Source organism: Alligator mississippiensis, chromosome 8 (genome assembly GCF_030867095.1).
Source record: "Alligator mississippiensis isolate rAllMis1 chromosome 8, rAllMis1, whole genome shotgun sequence".
Classification (NCBI taxonomy): Eukaryota; Metazoa; Chordata; order Crocodylia; family Alligatoridae; genus Alligator; species Alligator mississippiensis.
In genome coordinates, this window is record NC_081831.1 from 23,030,020 (window position 1) to 23,050,899 (window position 20,880).

The following is a 20,880-nucleotide window of genomic DNA, read 5'->3' on the forward strand; positions in this document are numbered from 1 at the left end:
CCTAAGTCCATGGTGCCCAGTCTCCTGTGTCACACAGCAGCAGAGAGCAGATGCTAGAAGGGAGAGTGAACTGGGCACCACCAGGGTTTCTCCTCTCCCATTTGCAGCCTCCAGCATTTAAGTTCTAGGAGGTTGTGATTCAGAGGCTGTTCCCCTCACTCCCCTGTTCATTAGCCACTGATGCCCCTTTCCTCCAAGAATGTGTCCAATCTCTTTGGGAATCTGGCTAGACACAGATTCCACCATATCTGGTGGTGACAAGTTCTACACTTTAATGACTCATTGAGTTAGAGAGAACTGCCTTGTGTTGGTTTTAAACTGACTGCCTACTAGCTTCATGCTGTGACCCCTCGTTCTTGTCTGGTGAGAGCTAGTCAGTAATAAACCCCTACTGACTTTCTCTTCACCATTTAGTATTTTGGAAACCTTTCTCATGTCCCCCCATCAAGCATCTCGTTTCTAAACTAAACAAGCCTGGCCTCATTAGTCTCTCCTCATATGGAAGCCCCTCCTTAGCACTCATCATCCTTGTTGCCTTTCTCTGGACCTTCTGTAGTTCTTCTCTATCCTTTTGGAAGTGTGGGGACCAGAACTGGGCCCGATATTTGAGGGGTGGATGCACCAGGGCTTTATAAAGGGTCATGATAATCATCAGATCGAGCTCAGTCTAAGGCTGTCTGGTTTACTCTGTTAACCTTTTCTGCACAGCGCCATCTCAGAAGAGGCTTAAAAACCAAGGAAGCATCTTCTAGAAAATCATAATCCTTATTCTAATTGAATTGCCTGTTTGTTTACTCTTGCCCCATTCACAAAGCTAACCCGCCTTAATTAGACAGACCATTTTTACTACATACATACAATAATCTGAGGCCTTTGATCTTGCACATATGTCTCGCTCTTTACTATATGGGCTCAACAATGGGAACACACTGTAAATCGCACCCGCTAATCCAATCAGGCTGTAATTAAATCTTCCCATCACATCGTGCAGGAAAGATAAAAGATTCAGTGATGGAAGAAGCACAAACAAATAGTCTTGCTACTCGCTCTCTCTTTCTCCCTCTCAAAGCCAACCATGAATAAAGAGCTGCACGGATGGGTAATTGTTTTTATAGCGCGCTGGTAATAAATTGATGCAAGGTTTGGAGCCAGTGAGAAGCCAAACTGTAGAACTGCAAGGGGGGGGGGGCTGTTCTATAATAAATCGGCAGTGAGACCAGCTCTCTACCCTGTTGGATGCTTTGCAAATCCGCACAAGCAACCACCTCTAGCCTGAGGTGCTCATGATCTCATCTAAGATAAGGAAAAGAGGAAGGGTTTGTTTTTTTTTTGGTTCCCATTTCACAGCTGGTCAAACTGAGGCAGAGAAAGAAGACAGCCTATGGAGTACTTTGTAACCACACAAAGACTTAAACCCACAGCTGCTGGCTGCCAGGCTCATGTGTTAGATGTAACAGTCCAACTTTGCTGAGCTTGATGATTCAGGTCCCTTGTCTCCAAGGTTTGCAGGCAGCATGGGATCGCTTACCACAGTCCATCCAACCCTGTCATGTGGAGTTGGTGCATACTATGAAACAACTGCTGCTTTCCTCCCCAGAGGGGACTGCATTTTGGTTGCAGTAGGGCAGGAGCTGAGAGAGAGGGAGAAATCTGTCAGGTGCCATCTCAGTGGAGGTAGGTTCCAGTCCTACACCACAGGAATAAAGAAGGCCGGGAGGAGGAAGCAAGGCCTCAGTGGTGCCAAGAGTGATGTCAGCAAAGCTCGTCCAATTGTATTAGTGTCAGGGGGCCCGTGCCAACAGCCACTCTGCAAGGCTAAGAGTGTCAACAGCCAGCATGCCAATATGCAGTAGTGAGACTGGCCATCCTGACAAGGCAGCTGCAAAAAGCACCATGGTGAAAGACAGAGTGCTGCTGTTCCTGCTCACTACGGACATGCATGTGTGTGTACACATGTATGTGTGGGCATGCACACATCTACACATGTGCACAAGTGCATGCATGGGTGCAGGTACGTATGCACATGAGTGCATGCATGTGTGGGTACATGCGAGTATGTGCATGTGCATGCATATGTCCAGGCATGCATGTGTCCATATGTGCATTCAAGTGTTCATGCCTGTGTGTACATGTGCATGTGTGCACATGTGAATGTCCTGACCTCTCCCCTCCTGGTACACAGCCTTTTGACTGCATGCCATGGGGCTGGCCAGGGGAGTGGGAGGGTGGCCCAGTACTGGCACCACAGGTCAGCACTGCCATCTGAGTACGAGGCCCAGCTTGGCCGCAGCTCAGAAGCGCAGTGGCAACAGAGGGGCCGAGCTGGCACCACGGCTGTCTGCAGTGCTTGTACTCCCAGCCGGTCCCTTGAAGCGCAGCAAGGTCCGGAAGCGCCTGTACGTGCCAAATGCAGAGCCTGCCTAGGGCTGTACAAGCAAATGGGGAGGGGGTGGGGATGGGAGCGTGGCCACGACACACAGGACTGCAGCCCCGGCTTCCAGCCACACAGCCTCCCAGGGCTGGGAAGGGAGACGCACACTGCCAGTTGGTGGCCAGTGTGAAACCAAGATCCAGGGCCTCATGGGCAAGCGCAGCACTAGGAGAGAGACATGGGGGCCACTGCCATATCTGCTCTGAGGCTAAGCAAAGGCTTTGGGGCCCTGAGGCTGCTGTGCCCTCTTTCCCCACCATTGGAAAGCTACAGCTGAAGGGAGCCAGAGAAGGCCATGTCTCAGCCATTCCAGGATATCAGAGCTCAGTCAGGCATCCCACAACATCCCCCAGGAAGCAGCCCCTTCCCAGGCAGCTGCTGGCTTTGTGGTGGGCTGCAGGAGAGAAGCCCCCTCTGGAGTAAGTGCTGACCTGACTGTAGGTCAGTTGAGCTTCCCAAGGCCTGTGGCAGCTATGGACTATGAACGCAGAGGGAAGCCAGAGACAGACCTCATAAGACCTGCCATTTCCTGGGTCAGACCCTAGATCCATCTTAGTCTCCAGTGCCAAAGAATGGATGTTGAAAGGAAGAGTGAACTGGGTCTGACCAGGGTTTCTCCCCCTACTCATCTCCCACTTGCAACCTACAGCATTTCAGGTCCAGAATGCTCTCATTTAGAGGCTGTGCCCCTTACTCCTGTACTCAAGAGCTACCAATCCCCTTTCCTCTAAGGATGGGTCCAATCCCTTTGTGAATCAGGTTATACTCTGAGCTTCCACCACATCTGGTGGCAGTGAGTTCCATGCTTTAATGATGAGCTGGGTAGAAAGGAACTGCCTGATGCTTGTTTTCAACTAACTCAACTGGAGGAAGCGTGCCAGCACAGAACAGACCAGAGGGAGCTGAAGATGCTCTCACACCCTGCTTCTCCCCTACTTGTGTGTTCCTTCCCCTCTCTAGCCCTGATCTGCAGAGGGGCTGAGCACTAGCAGCTCCTGCAGGTGCTGGGGGTGCTTGCTGATGCTCAGTGCCTCTGAGAACAAGGCCATTCTCTGTTAGGCTCAGGTCTCTCAATGCCAGGCTCAGAGTGATCCCAAATCCAAGGTCCTGAAAGGTAGCCTCCACCCCCTGGCCACATAACCACCGGCTGCAGACAGAGCCAATCACCTGCAGATGTTCATGCCAGAGAAACTCCTGAAGCCAGTCACTGCAGGGAGATGGTGGTGTAAGCATAAGCCCACGGCCACCCACACTGATGTGCAATCAAGGGGCATTTAGCAACGTCACTGGAATCTGATGTACATGGATCCCAGAGAACTGAGGGTCCAGTTCATGCCCCCATACCCAAACTGTAGCCCCTCCATCCGCCCAACTGAAGGAAAATCTCTCCATCAGCCATGCAGGGCCCAAGACATGCAGAAGATCTATCCTGAGCCCAAGCTGGGAAATGCTTCCTCTGCCTACAGGAATCTCATCATGCTTCACCAAGCTGAGGAAAAACACAGAGCAAGGGAAAGGCTTTGCTCAAGGCAACAGAAGGGGCCGCAGGAGGGCTGGGCACAGAGACCTGCTGGCCCCAGGCTCAAAAACCCTGCCTGATACAGCTCTGCAATCTGTTGGAATTGAAAGACCTGCTTGGTTTGCTCTTGCCTGGGCCACAGCCCTGGCTTGTGGGAGGGGTGCCAGGCCAAAGAAGAGAAGTGGAACCCCGAAGGCATGGAGGGTGGGATGAAAGTGAAATGACCTCCAGGGAAAGGCCTGTCTCAGTCTGGTACCCAGATGCTCCTGAAAAAGAACAAGTGATGAAGAGAGCCACAAGAGAGATCTAACAGGTCTCATTCATGATTAACTCCTAGCCCCTCCTCCCTGTGGATATCCAACCCTCATGGTAGGAAAAGCCCTCAGGAGGCAGATTTGATAAAGCCTGGGCTGCAGGTCTACTACCTCTCACCAGAGCCTCAGGAAGTCTTTAGAGAACCTGCTTCTAGCTACCGGGCTTCCTCCCCATGACCTGCCCCACTTGCCTCTCCTTCTCTGTTCCCATGAGATCCACTCCCTCCCACATTCTCAGCAAGTCACTTCCTGTCCCATTTTGCATTGCTTCCTTTCCCAACTCAGGCAAATGCTCTGGGCAGCTCACCCTGGAGACTGGTTAGATCCTTGCCTCATTCTATTGCTGAGTATAGAAGTATCCAGCTCAGGCAGCTCTTGCCCAGACCCCCAAGGTCCAATGCTTTGGGAGCCCAATCTCCCATTAATCAGGAGCCTGTCTCTGACCCCCCCATTCCTTGCAAGAGCTCAGAAAAGAACCCAGGAGTCCCAATTCCCACCCCCCAGGTCTATCCTTAAGTGCTCACTCCCCTGCAGGGTACAAAACCCAGGCACTGGCTAAGCCCTGACCTCTCTATTAGGGTGATGGGTAATCTCTCAAGGTAGATGCCCCAGATACTATAAGGCTGCAACTCCCCTTTGCATGGGGAATGAGCATGGACTAGTTTCCCCACCCTATCCAGGTGCTGCTGCAGCAGTACAAGGCAACCAATACCAAAGGGCAGCTGCACAGAGTCCCAGGGCCTTTCTCTCTGGCCTCGCTGTTGAAAGGGTGACTGCAGACCATGATCTATGGAGGCTGTTGTATTTCTTCAATTCCAGTGTTTCAGCTGGTGCATGGTGGGGGAGATCTGGAGAAGGGGAAGGGGGAAGCTGGCCCATCGGTCGTTGTCATAGTCATTTTCCTCTTGGGCAGCTAATGGCTATGGGCTTTGTGCCTTCAGCGCTCCCCGCTGTCTCCTGCTCCTCAGAGCGTGAAGGGGTTAATGGATTTCCCAGCAGGTCGCTCTGCTGCTGAGGAGGAATGAAGCACTTAGACTCCTGGGCTCAGCACTTTCAAATTTCAGGCCACTGGGAAGCAGCAAATTGGGGGGGAAGGGAAAGGAAGGCAGAGCTGGCTGCAAGCCCTTGGCGAGAGGAGATGAAGCAGCCACAGAGGCAGAGGAAGAGCTCACAAGGAGGCAGTATGGTCCCTCAGGCCCTGGAATAGAGCCTGAGAAATACCCACCAGCCCCCAGTCACCTGCTGCAGAAGGCTGGGGGGTTACTCCTCTCACTCCCCCACCACCCAGATATTCAGCCCAGTTTCCGTCCTGCACTAGGTCAAGAGAATAACCCCACACCTGATCCTGCCTTGAGCCAGGGGCTGGACCCTATCCCCTAGTGAGGGCCCTTCCAGCCTGATTTCCCTATGATCCTATCTGTGACCCCTAGAGGCAACCAGGCCAAGAGCTTGAGCAGCTCTCAAGTTCTTCTGCCCCAGTATTTGTACAGCACCTTGCACACAATATTTGGCCCTCTGACTTGGGTGGACTTGCCTAACTAGGGAATGCTGCTGGAGGCAGCTGGCATGGACTGACCTAGGGGCCTCTTTAGAAAGATAGGACACGTGTCAGGGGCTTTTAAGCCTTCTTCAGAGGCATTGGGTATTGGCTACAGCCCAGACTGGGGATGGCGATTGGGCTGTGCCAATGCTTCTGTTGAGACTCAACCCTGGAGGGTCCTAGCTAAAGGGTCTTGCTGATCTGCTCAGGGTCAGACTGATGCCAGAGTTGAGATCAGGAAAGAATTTTATGCTCTGATAGATTTGTACAGACTGTGGGGGGTTTGCTTCCTTCTGTAGCAGGGGCAAGGCCTCTACCTGATATCTCTTGAACATATATTAACAACTATTTACAGCTGTAAGACATTGACCTACACAGTCCCTCTGCTTTCAGTGGCAGGTTCAAGGGTGACATCTGGTGCTGTGTCAGAGCTGAGGTAGTTTTACAAAGAGTTTAGATGATGGGTATGTGTATGGGATGATTTGAACAGGGCTGATCCTGCCTCAGATTGGGGGTTGGACTCTACGTGAACCCTGGAGGTTCCTTCCAGACTCCCGTCTCTAGGATTTCCATGACCTCCATCACCCGCCATGGAAGCCAGCACATGGTGTCCCATCTACAGGCATCTTCAGGTGATAAAAGGCAAAGAGTGGCAAGGGTGAGGGCTGGGGCCACAGCTCCCATTACATTCTGGTCACATAGACAGGATGACAAGGGGGGGGAAGGACACAAGTGGAGGGATGGACCAGAAAGGCACATCAGGGAAAAGCAAGGTAGGAGGTCTATTTACCAGCCCCAGTGGCAGTATTAAATGTCTCTCATTGAACGACCAATATTTTGCTATAATTAAGGGGGGGGGGGGAGAAACGACACAGGACACAACAGGAAAAAAAAAACACCTCTCAGCAGCCAGGGCAAAGTTTCGTTTTTTCAGGGCAAGCTGCAAGCCTGGCAGGTCCCACTGGAACAGGGATGGTACCATAGGAGCTGAAGCAGCACAGATCATCCTCCAAACTCATATCTGGCCCTCGGAGGCTCCCACATGCAGCCAGGCCAAAGCCTTGACCCCTTAGTGGGCAAGGAAAGTCCAGGGGCAGTTTTGTCATAGGACTACAGCAGCATGGCTCCATCCCACATGCTACCTGCCCCTGAGAGGGGAGTGGGTCAAGAGCTGAGCACAGGATGGGGAGGTGAAGCCCCACCAGTGAATCCTGCCGCTACCGCTGTGGGGCTAAACACAAGCATTTGGCACAGAGGAGGATAGAGACTGAGGCTCTGGATGGTGTAACACCTTCACACACACACCCCCTCCCAGCCCCACTCCCCAAACCATTTGAGCACTCAGTTTCTGCCTTTTAATAGAATCCAAGAGAAGTGGGTCTGGAAGGGATCTGAAGAGGTCACGTCAAATCAAACCACCTGCCTGAGGCAGGATCAGTTCTGTCCAAACCAGCCCAGACACATCTCTATCATCTAAACTTCTCATAAAATGAGGATCAGCCCTGAAACAACACTAGACATCACCCTGAACCTGCCACAGGAAAAGCAGGGAGACAACAGTTCCCAACGTCCTGCTGTTGTTAAAAGGTTGTTAGTATATACTTGAGAGATCCCAGGCAGAGGCTGTGACCCCGCTACAAAGGAAAGCAACCTCCCCACCCCCCCCAAGCCCGTACCAACCTGACCAGGGGGCAAATTCCATTCTGACCACAAATCTGGTGTCGGTCTGAGCCTGAGTGGAGGGGCAAGACCCACTAGCTAAGACCCTCCAGAGTTGAGTCCCAGAAGGAGCATTGGCACATCCCAATCACCACCCGCAGCCTAGGTTGCAGCCAACTCCCAGTGCCTCTGATGACTTTCAGACTAAAATCAATGCTGGGCAGATGAATGGAGGAAGGCAACTGAGGTCTGGAGCAGAGATGTGGCCTGCTCAGGCTGACTCCACCATCAAGCTGGCACATGGAGTCTGGAATCCATCAATGACTTCAACACCCTTTCCAGGGCTGGGAGTGGAACCCAGGAGTTCCGATTCTTGGTAGTGGGGTAATAATAGGGTAATGTCCTTGTTTGCACCTGCTGCATAGCTGGGAGAGACATCAGACAAGGGTTGGGGCATGGAGTCCTAAGGAAGTCTCATCTAAAGTCTGTCCTAATGGCTCCAAGAGAGATCACCAGGAAACCTTGCTTCCCTGGATAGTTGGAGGGGGACATCACCCCTTCTTCCTGATTCTAGGCTGCTTTTGTGAGGGTGACTGCGCCATCTGCTGGACTGTAAAAAGCCTGTCCTCTGCCCTGAAAAAAAGTTTCCATGGGAAAGGAGGTGTCAAGGAGGATGCAAAGAGGTCCTAATACTCCAGGGATTGTGGGAACCACCAGGGGAATGGGAGTCACTGGGGGCAATATGGACATCGTCAGTGTCCAGCAGCTGAGACAAGAGTCATTTGTCTCGCTAGATCCCGCACCAGGCTTTCACCCACCCTCATCACAATGGAAATGCAGCCACCTCTGGGGTACAGATGTGCATCAAAGAGTCAACCATGACGACACATGCTATGTTAGCTTGGAAGAGACTGTAGGGGCAGGAGAGATGTGGGTTTGAATCTTGGCTATGCTGTAGACACTTTAGCTGTCCAGGCCCATTTCCCTTCTACAATCATGCCCTGCCACCCCAAGAGCTGGGCAATAAACCCATTAAAAAGTGGGAGATAACAGGGACCAAAGAAGTACTTTTGACAAACAAGATGTGAAAGGGAAAATGATGCAGGGGGATATCTGGGGAGTTAGGACACAAGACCCAGGCTGGACAACCTGACACCAGGTAAAGGGCTAGGGGGTGTGCACTGACAAGCCATCTGGGCCCTGCTAGCACAGCCCATGGGGAGGTGACCTCTAGAAGCACAGCACCCTTCACCATGCAGGAATAGAAGGGTCAGCTCCCCTCCCAGCACTTAGAAAGCCTCTTGCTCAGGGCATGTTGCCCTCCACCAAGATCCCCTGGGGTGACCCCTACCTCCCAACCGCTCCTGGAAGAAGGTTTGAGGCATAGAGCAGGGGCAAAATGGGTAGAGCCATAACTCTCCATTGGAGACAGCAAGTTTCTAGGGTGATGAGCTGGGATTTCTTACCATTTGCAGGGAGGAAAAGCAAAGAGGTAGGAAAGCTGGAGAGTTCAATGTGAGGGCCCCAAGGGAGCACAGGGAAGTTGGGCTGAGAGGGACCTCACTAGGCCACATCTAGTCCAGTCCCCATCTTAAGGCAGGATTAGCCCAGACTAAACCATCCCAGCCTTGTGTCTGTCCAACCTGCTCCTGGCCACTGCCAGGGATGGAGACACCACCACATCTCTGGGCAGCCTGTTCCAATATTCAACCCCCCAAGAGTGGGGAGGTTTCTCCTCATCTCCAGCTTCAATTTCCCCTGCTGCACCTTGAAGTCAGTGCTCCTAGTCCTGCCCCCTGCAGCCACAGAGAAAGGCCCATCACTATCCTCTCTGTCATCACCTTTCAGGGACCATACGTTTGGGATCAAATTGCCCTTCAGTCTTTTCTTCTCCAGACCAAACTACCCTAGCTCTTTCAGCCTGTCCTCACCAGTCCTGCCTCCCATCCCCTAATCATTGTTATCACTCTTTCCAATCTGTCCCCCTCCTTCATATGTAGTGCCCCAAACTAGACCCAGGACTCCAGAGGAGGCCTTACTAGTGCCATTTAGAGCAGGAGAATCACTGCAATTGATTTGCAAGGGACACTCCTGTTCATACAGCCCAGGAGGCTGCTGGCTTTTTTGCAATGAGAACACACTGCAGGTTCCTACTCAGGTTATGGTCCACTGCCACTCCATGTCCTTCTTTGCAGTGCCATATCCAGCCAGTCACTCCGCATTAATACATCCGTATTAGCGCAAGTAATTTTTCCACCTCAGGTGCAAGAGTTTACACTTGGATGGACATGGGGGAGAGCCTCCGAAACAGCATTAACCCTGAACACAGTGTTAGTTCCTTTAGGCCAAGGTAGATTCACAGAGTCCAGGGGCTGAACAGCCACTGGGTGTCAGCACAGGCGCAGGCAGATAGTTTGAAAGTGGGTACATTTCCCCCAGGTCACTAGGGCTGAATCCCAGGGCAAAAGAAGGCTGGAAGAGAAGGATACAGATGCATGGGACAGGAGGCTGAAGTTTCAGTCAAAACCAACACACCTGTCAAGCCCAGCATCTCCACAAATCCAGGGTGTTTCATCAGATTGAGAAGTACAGAGCCCCAGCTCCCTGCTAGGCTGGGTCACGTTACCAAGGCTGTTCTTCCCCTTCCCTGAACCCACAGCATCATGTTGGCCTGATGCGTCACCTTGCTTGGTGTCCCCATTTCCCGAGACCATCAGACAAGACTCATGGCCCAGATCCATGGCCCATAGTCAGATCTCCCACAGGGGATCCTCATAGGTAGCTGCGTTCCAGACTCCAGGGGTCCCCTTGGAAAATGCCAGCTCTTATTTTTCCGTCGTCATAGTCAAAGGGAAAAAGTAATAGAGCCATTCTGTTGCAAAGAACTCGGCGAGCCCACAAAAGGGCAGAAAGCTTTTAACGCTGTGGATTTCTAGTTCAAATACTCCCCTGGGCTGAAGCATATGAATCACATTTGCACGCCTAATGGCATTAAAGGTATGTGGTACCCTGTAGCACCCTAGAAAGCATCTTGATGCACCCAGCTTAGAATGGCTGCTCAAAGTAACTCATGGAAGGGGAAGTTCATGCATAGGAGGCCTCAGAAAAAGCAGGGAATTCAAAGGAAAACAGCTTCCACCTCCTTACAGGAAGCAACACAGCGTCACCCCACTTCTCTGGTTTCAGGTGGCCCGTGGGACATAAGAACATAAGACCTGCCATTTCCTGGGTCAGACCCTAGGTCCATCTTGCCCAGTCTCCTGTGTCACATGGCAGCAGAGTAGATGCTGTAAGGGAGAGTGAACTGGGCATGACTTGGGTTTTCTCCCACTGCCCCCATCCCATTTGTAGCCTCCAGCATTTAAGATGCCTGTACATGATTGAGTTTGCTCCAACACAGTCAAGTCTGCTAAAGCATGTTAATTAGCACACTCCAGCAGCCTCTTGCATCTTGTGTATCAGTGTCCCTGCACATCAAAATGGTGGGGGGGGTGCATTGAACTAAAGCTTAAACGAGCTTTAGTTCAAGTGCCCCACAGCCATTTTCAAGCAAGGGGACACTGATACATGAGACACTGTGGCGCTTTATTAGAGTGACTCTCAGAGCCATTCTAATTAAAGTGCTGTGCCCCCCTGGAGCACATGTAATTATGTAAAAGTGCCCTTAAGGTCTAGGAAATTCTCCTCACTTCCGTTCTCAATAGCTATTGATACCCCTTTGCTCCAAGAATGTGTCCAATCTCTTTGTGAACCTGGCTAAGCTCTCAGCTTCCACCACATCTAGTGGCAGTAAGCTCCACACTTTAAAATTACACGCTGGGTGTAAAAGAATTGCCTTCATTTTCAACTGACCACCTACTAGTTTCATGTGGTGACCCCTCATTCTTGTCTAGTAAGAGCTAATCTATAATAAATCCCTATGGGCTTTCTCCTGACCATTTAGTATTTTGTAAACTCTTCCCCTGTCCTCCTTGGGCATCTCTTTTCTAAAGAAAACAGGCCCGGCCTTTAGTCTCTCCTTGCATGGAAACCCCTCCATGCCACTCATCATCCTTGTTGCCTTTCTCTGGACCTTTGTTAGCTCTTCTATATCCTCTTTGAGGTGTGGGGACCAGAATTGGGCACAGTCTTCAAGATGTGGATTCACCATGGTTTTCTCAAGAGGCATTGTGCTACGTCCCATTTTGTTTCCCCCACGCGCATGGTACTTACTCCCATTCCTTCCGTTGGGCCTGGGGGGTGCTGTGAATCTTGTGGGCTTGATGTGCCATGATGACATCCCGGTGGTCCACCACACCGCCGCGCCTCTTGAGCGCAGGGGGCTCCTGCTCAGGGCTCATCTGATGGTACCGCCCATCATGGGAAGGGGCATCTGGTAGCCCACACCCATCATGCACTGCGTCATAGTAGCTGGGAGGGGATGGCATGGCACTGCGGGCCACAGCATGCATCGCCATCCATCAGCCTTCCTGAAGGCACCCACTGCCTTCCGTTCTGGGAACACCAATCTGCAGAGACAGGACACAGGAAGGAGGCCAGGGAAGGTTCCATATATAAGGGCATAGGAATTGCTATTTACTGCATCAGATTATAGGTCCATCTTGCCCAGTTTCCCATGTCATACAGCAGCAGAGACCAGATGCTGGAAAGGAAAGCAAACTGGGTCTGACCAGGGTTTTCTTCCACTTGGCAGAATCACAGAGCAGGGCCACTCTGGAGGTCCTGTCTAGCCCAAATCACTTGGAGGCAGGATCATTCCCATCCAAACCAACCCAGACATGTCCTTGGTCCAACCTCTTCCCAGAAACTACACACAATCAACTTGGCTGCACAGCTACAAAAGCTCCAGACACCAAAAGCCCCTGGAGCTGACCCAGATAAAGCAGGGGGACCCTTTCTAACTGGTCCAATATCTTGAGGTCCAGGGCCCAGGGCTCATGGTCTCTGCTCTGTGCTGCCTGTGAGCATATGGGTCAGGGCCTGTCCACTCTGTCTGCTCTTCCAGCCCCTGTTTGGCAGCCTTGGGCCTTTACCCTAAGAACATAACACCTGCCATTCACTGGGTCAGACCCTAGGCCCACCTTGTCCTGTGACCAGGGTTTCTCCCCCCCTTTCCACTTGCAGCCTCCAATATTTTTAAGGTCTAGGAAGTTCCAATTCAAAGGCCATGCACCTCACTCCCATGCTCAATAGCTACTGATGCCCGTTTCCTCCACAACTTTGGCTTCACTAATTTACTTTCTTGACTTTCTCTTCACTAATTAGTATTCTGTAAACCCTTCTCTTGTCCCCCTTCAAATGTCTCCTCAACTGACCAAGCCTGGCCTTGTTAGTCTCTCCACACATGGGAGCCTCGCCATACCACTCATCATTGTGGCTGCCCTTCTCTGGTTCTTCTCCATCCTTCTTGAGGTGGGGGGACCAGAACTGGGTGCAGCAGACCTTAAATGATGGAGGCTGTAAGTGAGAGAGGAATAGGGGGGGGAAACCCTGGTCAGACCCTGTTCACTCTTGCTTTCAGCATCTGCTTGTTCTCTGCTGCCATGCGACACAGGAAACTAGGATCCTGTGGACCTAGGGTCTGATCCAGAAAATAGCAGTTCTTATCTGTTCTTCAATCCTCTCTCTCCCCCCACCCTGCCAGCCAGCCCATCAGCCCCCACATAGTCAAAATGGTACTTAGGCAGTAAAAAAGCAGGAGACCAACAGCTGCTGCTATTGTCCAGGGCTGCAGATCAGAGGAAAAGCAAGCTTGGATGAGATCTAAACCAACACCATGACCCAGCTGTGGGATGAGGGACAAGTATCTGAAGTGAGCACTAAGCAAACCCTCAACAGCTTTGATAGCACATGGAAACCTGCCCTGAAAAAGTCATAAGCATGAGGGAGGGAAGCCTTTGCACTGGGGTAAGGAGGAAGAGGCTGAAGCATATTGTTATAGGTAGTTGGGGAAGCAGTGAGACCAGAGACCCTCAGGGGTGAACTGTGGGGCATGCAGTGGTGTAGTTCCACCCCCCACCTTTGACTCCCAGTCATCCCCAAAGTTAAAGCCAACTGCCAAGCAGAGAGGGAGCCCACTGACTTCACGGCTCATTATCATGTACCCGATTCCTGCTAAACTCTTCACTCCACAGATGTGAATGATCCTCTCTCTTACTTTAAATGGTGATGTTCCACTAATCAAGCTAGCTTTGCTTCTGCAATTCTGTCTAACAGCTACTCCTGGTCACATATAGCTCCTATTTCACAGTCCTGCCAAATGGTTTTTAACTCTAGCTAAAATGCATGAACTCAGGTGTGAAAATAATTGTTAGTGAAGCATTGGAGGCCCTGTCAAGATGCTCAAGAAGGCAAGATTTTATTTTATGAATCTGAAAAAGAGCTGTCCGTTGAATTCTAATGACAGCAGGACTAATGGAACGACATCTTTCGATTATTTGTTGCTTAGCATGTTGTGTTTATTTTTTTTATACGTGCTATATATTACAAAGGAATGCACATTCCAATCAAATTTGTACTTGTTTTTGCTCTAGTCTGAAACTGAATCATCTAGTTCTAGGCCTCTCGCTTATTAGTAAAGCTTCTGGTTCCTTTCTAACTTGATAAAAATAAGTGTTGTGTTATATGTGATCAGGCACGTGTACTGCAATGAAGCTGTGTTTATAACAGTATAGCAAGGATAACACCTCCCTTCTCAGGGGAGTAAGGCTACTAGGTTTAAAATTCCACATGCAGGCAAAGAGGGTTAAGTGCAAAGTCCTAATTATGACCCAGCCCTCACCTGTGTGACAGCAAGGAAAAGAGCATCAACCCCTTCCCCCACCGAGGCTTGACTACTAGATGGTGCCACAGAGGCCCTGGGCACAGCCGGGGGAGCCAGTCCCATCACTCATTAGCAATTTCCTGCTGTGATGAACTAGAGGCATCCTGCTGAAGCTGCTAGATTAATGCTTCCCTGATTAGCATGTACACACACCGAACAAGAACCTGAAGAGAGACTCAGCTGACTACAGGGGTGGGCACCATGCATGGAGCTAAAACCATGGAGTCCAATGATCTCATGCTGAGATTTATTTAGGCCTTGTTATTTACTGGGTCAGACCCTAAGTCCACCTTGCCCAGTCTCCTGTGTCACATGGCAGCAGAGAGAGGATGCTGAAAGGGAGAGTAAACTGGGCCTGACCTGGGGCTTTTCCCCTGGTTCCTCTCACTTGCAGCCTCCAGCTTTTAAAGTCTAGAAAATTATGATTCAGAGGCTGCACCCCTCATTCCCATGCTCAATAACTATTGATGCCCCTTTCCTCCAAGAATGAATCCAGTTCATTTGTAAATCTGGCTAAATTCTCACCTTCTTTCATATCTGGTGGCAATGAGTCCCATCCTACAATGATACTTTGGGTGAAAAAGAACTGCTTTGTGTCCATTTTAAACTGACCGCCTGCTAGCTCCATGTTGTGATCCCTTGTTCTTGTCTGGTGAAAGGTAGTCAATAATAAATCCCTAACGACTTTCTCTTCACTATTTAGTATTTTGGAAACCCTTCTCCTGTCTCCCCCCAAGCATTTCTTTTCTAAACTGAACAAGCCTGACCTCATTATTGTCCCCCTCCATGCCACTAATCATCATTGTTGCCCTTCTCTGGACCTTCTCTAGTTTTTCTATATCCTTTTTGATGCATGGGGACCAGATCATGGAACATGGGAACACAGAGAGAGGAAACTAGGGGTGGTACTTGATCTGTTCAAATGCTAGCAGTGAGGCTAAGGGAACTAGAATAAGGTTGCATCTTAACCCAGTGGTGTTCAATTTCCAGCCCATGTCATCTAGCCCACGGTTTCCCAACAGGTCTGAAAATTTGGTGGTGGGGGAGTCATTTTGGCATTAAACAGCTGCTCCCCTGCTGCAGAAATTCTAAACCCAGGGCTGGATGATGCGGCCCTGTAGTACACGGGGTTGGGCCGGCACACAGTCAGATCCAGGCATGCAGGGATTCAGGCCAGTTCATAGGGCTATGCCAGCTTCCTGGCTCTCACCCTTGGACAGACCCCACATGCCAAGCCCATGCTGGATACAGGCTGTGGACTGACCCCTTGCCAGTCATCCAGCCTGTGGTGTTAGAGGTTGAACCCTGCCGTCTTAACCCATTACTAATCTGTTCAGTACATATGGGCACAGATTTTCCAGCCCCTGGCTCCATCTGCCTAGCATCTGGAGACCCAAATTCCACCCCTGCACTGGGAACTGCCCCATTGTTACTCTTGAAACTCCATAGAAGAATGAGGCTCTGTGGCCTGTCTCTGCACAGATCACCTGACCCAAGTCTCTCCCATCATGAGTTCCCTCAGCATCTTCCACTTGGACGCACTTGCCTTGGTGCCACAGTTGATTTTGGCAACACTTCAAACAATGCTATGGGCAAAGCTGCTGGAAAAATAAGCCAGCAAAGACCTAAACCATCAGAGCAGGATGCGCTTTAAAGCTGTCTAGCACCTTCTCTCCCAAAAGACTTCTCAGACAGGAGATTATTATCTAGTGCCTTTCAATCCAGACCACTGTAGGATGTACCATGGAGTTACTTTACCCACCACTGAAACAGCAATCTTGGGTCATAGATGGTCTAACAGCATGTAATGATGCCCCACAACCACCTGAGAAAGGAAGGGAAAGGGAAACATCACTTCCAGCTGAAAATATGGGATGATTTAGAGATAAAAATGCCATCAAGGGAAGCCAAACAAACTCAACCATCAAAGAAAGCTTAAATAAAAACTCATTTCCTGAATCAGACCCCGCATACATCTTGCCCTGTTTCATGTGTCCCATGGCAGCAAAGAGCAGATGCTGAAAGGGAGAGTCAACTAGGCCTGACTAGCCTCCAGCAATTAAGGTCTAGGAAGTCCCAATTCAGAGAACATGCCCCTCACTTCTGTGCTCAATAGCTACTGATACCCTTTTCCTCCAAAAGTGCCCAATCCCTTTGTGAATCTAGCTAAACTCCCAGCTTCCACTACATCTGGTGGCAATGAGTTACCACCCTTTAATGACATGCTGGGTGAAAAAGAACTGCTTTGTGTTAGTTTTAAGCTTTCTACCTACGAGTTTAAGTCTGTGACCCCTCATTCTTTTCTGGAGAGAAACAGTCAATAATACATCTCTATTAACTCTCTCTTCAACATTTAGTATTTTGGAAACCCTTCTTCTGTCCCACCTCAAACATCTCTTTCCTAAAATGAACAGGCCAGGCTTCATTAGTCTCTCCTCCTGTAGAAACCCCTCCTTGTTGCTGGACTCTAATTCTTCTGTATCTTTTATGAGATTCAGGGACAAAACCTGGGCACAGTCTTCAAGGTCTCCTTCTTATACTCAGCTTTCTGCAGCTCTTTTCACAACATCTGATGAACTGAACTTGGTTTCATGAAAGCTTTACCTTTAGGTGTATATTATAATGATATATAATTATAACTATAGATCTCGTATTTAGTTGGTCTATAAAGGTGCATTTCTATCTTGTTTTCAAACTGCTGGAAGCCACTGCCCAGTGAAGCAGCAGGGCACTTGGCTCCATTTCTTTATGAATGCAGATGCTTCGCAATAGCTGAATGAGCTACATAGACCCACTAGCTAGGTTACCTAGGTGGGCTTCAGGGCACTTGGGAGGTCTACTTGAATGATCCGATTCACCTGAAACACTGCGAAAGTGGAATTTTTATTTTTGAGCTGCACCCACGGTAAAAAAAAAAAGGCACTAGACTAGCAGTTCTCTGCCTTTTTGGATGCAAGGCTGCCCCCAATGGACTTGAGGCCCCTCCATAACTTTTGTGAATTGAGTGGCACTTATTTCAAAAGCTAACTTATATATATGACACTGCTTATCGCGTGACATAGGGGTTGGGGGTGGGGAATCATCCAGACAGGGAGGAGCTTGAGCCTGACTCCTTCTGTGTATCTCCTCACACCTCACAACACCCTTCCAAGGATCCAGCAGCACCAAGGTACCCCAGTACCCAGACTGAGAATCACCACACCATACCCAGAAGTTAGCTCCTAGTCTCCTGCCTGAACCATAGACCAGGCTTACCCAGAGCAAGAAAAGGAAACCAAGGAATCCTGAATCTCCATCACCTGCTCAACATGCTCCTTGACGGCGCTAGGAACACCAGCTCATACAGCCTGGTCCTGCCCATTTCAGCTCTGCATTGTCTACCCCAATGCTGGACAGGCACAAGAAGAGAGACTGGCGGCAGATGCCAGAATCTTTGCCTGTGCCAGAGATCTCACACCCAGGATTCCTCAGTGCTGCCCACCTGTCTCCCACCCAAACCCCTCTCTCTGCCAGGAACAGACTGCTTTCCCCCTCCTTGCAGATGGATCTGCCATGTAGACGTCTCCCTGCTGCAGACTCCCCAGCCGGGTTTTCCCTTCCCCCATGCTGTGCTACCCATCAATAACCAGCAGCTGCGTTCAGGGTGACTGGAAACAACCCTGGAGCTTCTGCTGGGAGAGGATTTCCACCTGGGGCACAGCTGAACTGGAAGCAAAGAACACTGGTCTGTAGTAAGAAGCAGAGTTGTGATAGGGGTGTTACAGGGGCACCTGGCAACTACCAATGCCCACTTTATTCCTTCCCCTGCCTCCAGCACAGAGCCACAGATTCAGTTCTGATACCTACAGCAAGGACTGGACTCTTCATCCAAAGCCAGAACTTGAAGTCCACATGCCTGACTCCCAGCACTTTCCCTGCTTTCACCATTAGCTCACCTCAGGACTCTAAAGGGAACCAGGTGTCCCTACTTGATGCCTCTTGCTTTAACCATTAGGTTGCTCTTCCTCCCCCACCATGTAGCATAAAAGAACCTCTCTGGGAGAGGGAACACATTTCCTTGAACCTTCTCTCACCTCGATCCAAATCCTAAGCCTGAGAAAGAGTTCACGATTAGAGGGAATCTGGATCATGCCTGGGCCAGGGACTCAGGCATGTTTTCCACAGTAACTTACAGTGGTGGGGAGAAAGAGGCAGGTCCCAGTGCAATGGGGAGGATAACATAGGCCTCTCCAACATCGCTGGAAATACTTACTGGATGCTTTCCAGTAAGTCTCTTTCAGGAACGCAAATCCCCTTGACACAAACCTTTGGCCCAGCCCAGAGCCATCGTAAAACCTTTTCTGCATCCTGCTCTTGGTAATAGTGACAAGCACTGGGTCAATCCAGGGACAGAAACCCATGTCACCACCTCCCCTCCCAAGACGAGAAAGGAGGTCCAAGTTTCCTGGCCTAGTCAGCCCTCAGCCTGTCTCTCGTGACAGCCACATTGAACCTCCAGCCACACCAAGAAGCCATCAGCTTGTGTCACATAAGGACCACCAAGTAGCTGTCTTGGGGCCAAGACAACCACAGATGTTGGTAGTGTTGGGTTAGAGACCCTTGTCTTGCCAAGAGCTGGAAAAAGACCCATCCCACATGCATCTCACATCCAAGCCATTAAGTAGTAATACATTTCTGGGCACCGCTCCTCTAGGCATGTTTTGGTCTCCAGGAGAAATTTTCTTCCATTCTCCTCCTCCATCCACAAAATCATCCTGATCTCCCATAGAATACCCCCTCCATCTCCAGGGACATCTGATCCTAGCATAGGTCAAGACATGTCTGGCTGTAACCTTCAGAAAAACTAGAGAGCACATTTCAGCTCATCCCCCAGCAGCACGGACCAGAACAGTTGCTGAGAGGCATGAGCCTAGAGGCTCTGGCCTGACTCTCTCGACCTTTGCAAGCTGACAGCTCCATCACCCCAAGCTGTGCTCTGGAGATCTCAAGCACTGTGGTCATTCTAGCCAGAAAAAATGCTCAAAAGGCAGAAGAGACTGAAAGAGGCAGTTGGAGATTGTACACTTCATGCCTGCTAGAAGCATCTGTTATTTGGAACAGATGATGACGAGGAGACAAAAATAATCATGAGATTCCAGAATCTCTCTCCCTGTCCCTCCAGCTTTTGGGGGGCTTATGCATGAAAGAAAAAGCAGCTAATGTAGCTTTTGGGCAAGGGGAGAAAATAGGGGAAACCTGAATTACTTGCAAACTTTGGAGAAAGAGAAGGGAAAGGAAGAGGTGCACATATTACATATGCAGGAGCAGAAAGAGTTTACAGGGCTCATACCAGCACCCCAGCAGCTCCCATCTGCCTCTCCTTTTGCATCACTAATGCCAAATGCATATTGCCTTTGGAACAAACACACACAAAGAAGAAAGGTGCAGGGGAGATCAAAAGCAGAGCTCTTCAAAGCTGGTGGCCATGCAAGGGTTTTGACAGGGAAGTCCCATGACCAGATCTTCAGCTGCTACCCAGATGGATCGAACCACAGCTAGAAGCCAGAGCTCTGGGCAGAGAGGGAAAAAAATTGCAGCAGGTGCAGTGCAGGTTTGAGGCAGGAGGGTTGAAAAGTGCAAAGGAGAGAAATACAGCCAGACTCTAATTAAAACCCCTCCTAAAGCAGAGAAGCCAAAACCAACTCGACCACGTTGCTGCGCTTTCTTTTCCACAGCCTGGGGAGGTTTGAATAGATCCGATTCAACCCCCCCACCTCCCCATTATACAAAGAAAAATACCCCTTAAATTCACAAGAGGTACTTGGAACCTGAACCTCAGGTCTGAAATTATGCCCCAGGTAGAAGTGAAATGCCAACAACAAATACCCCCTGCCACTGCCAGTTTGGCGGGGGAAGCCTGGTGTCCAGCTCCGAGTCCTGTGACTTCTAATCTCCTCCCCACCCTGGCTTAGAGTTGCTTTTCCAAAGAGCGTATTTGGTAGCCTGGAAAAGGAACATAAATCCAAGAGTGAGAGAGATCGTCCCCAGGGATCCCTCCTCCTGTCCCCCCACTGCTTCTCTGGGACCTGCTGCTTACCTGTTATCTCATCTGATCCTCAAAGAGCGAGCGATGACGGCAGCCAGTGAAGGGTTACTGCAACCAGCTATGTCCAGCACCCCATCTCTTCTCCTGGAGTCCTGCCAGCCTGGCCAAGGTAAAATAATCCATCTCCCAACACACTCAGCAGCCTGAGGATGAAGGGTAGGATGGGGATTGGGGGGGAGGGGGGAGGGGGGGGAGGGAAGGCAGGTGGGTGGGGATGCCAGCCAAGCTCAGGGCATGGTGTTTCCCCTGAAAAGGCAGCCTGCAATGGAACCAGTGCCAGCTGATGGAGTCCCAGCTGCTGGGAGAGGAGAGGAGGGAGGGTGGGGGTGGGGGTGGGGGGGGAGAAGATTTCCCTGATGATGAGGGCAAAGAAGGAGGGAGGAGAAATCAAGCCAATTACTTTTTCCCTGTCATCAGTTCTATGCTAGCAAGAAGGGGAAGGCAGTGAAGGTTGGGGGAGAGGGGGTGGGGTGGGAACAGAACATGGCTTTAAACTACAGGAGCATGGA

General features: G+C 50.4%; 1 protein-coding gene across 4 annotated transcripts in view; it reads right to left on the reverse strand.

The window, feature by feature from the left end:
• CACNA1A (calcium voltage-gated channel subunit alpha1 A) overlaps positions 1–20,880 on the reverse strand; it is a 129,314-nt gene that overhangs the window by 103,186 nt on the left and 5,248 nt on the right. For all 4 annotated transcript variants that reach the window (XM_059732301.1, XM_059732302.1, XM_059732300.1 and 1 more), the window contains exons 2-4: positions 20,363–20,471; positions 20,152–20,268; positions 11,676–11,971 (exon numbers count right to left, since the gene is read on the reverse strand). In XM_059732301.1, coding sequence (XP_059588284.1) covers positions 11,676–11,920 — 245 coding nt within the window. In that variant the 5' untranslated portion in view covers positions 11,921–11,971; positions 20,152–20,268; positions 20,363–20,471. The remainder of the gene's footprint in view (positions 1–11,675; positions 11,972–20,151; positions 20,269–20,362; positions 20,472–20,880) is intronic.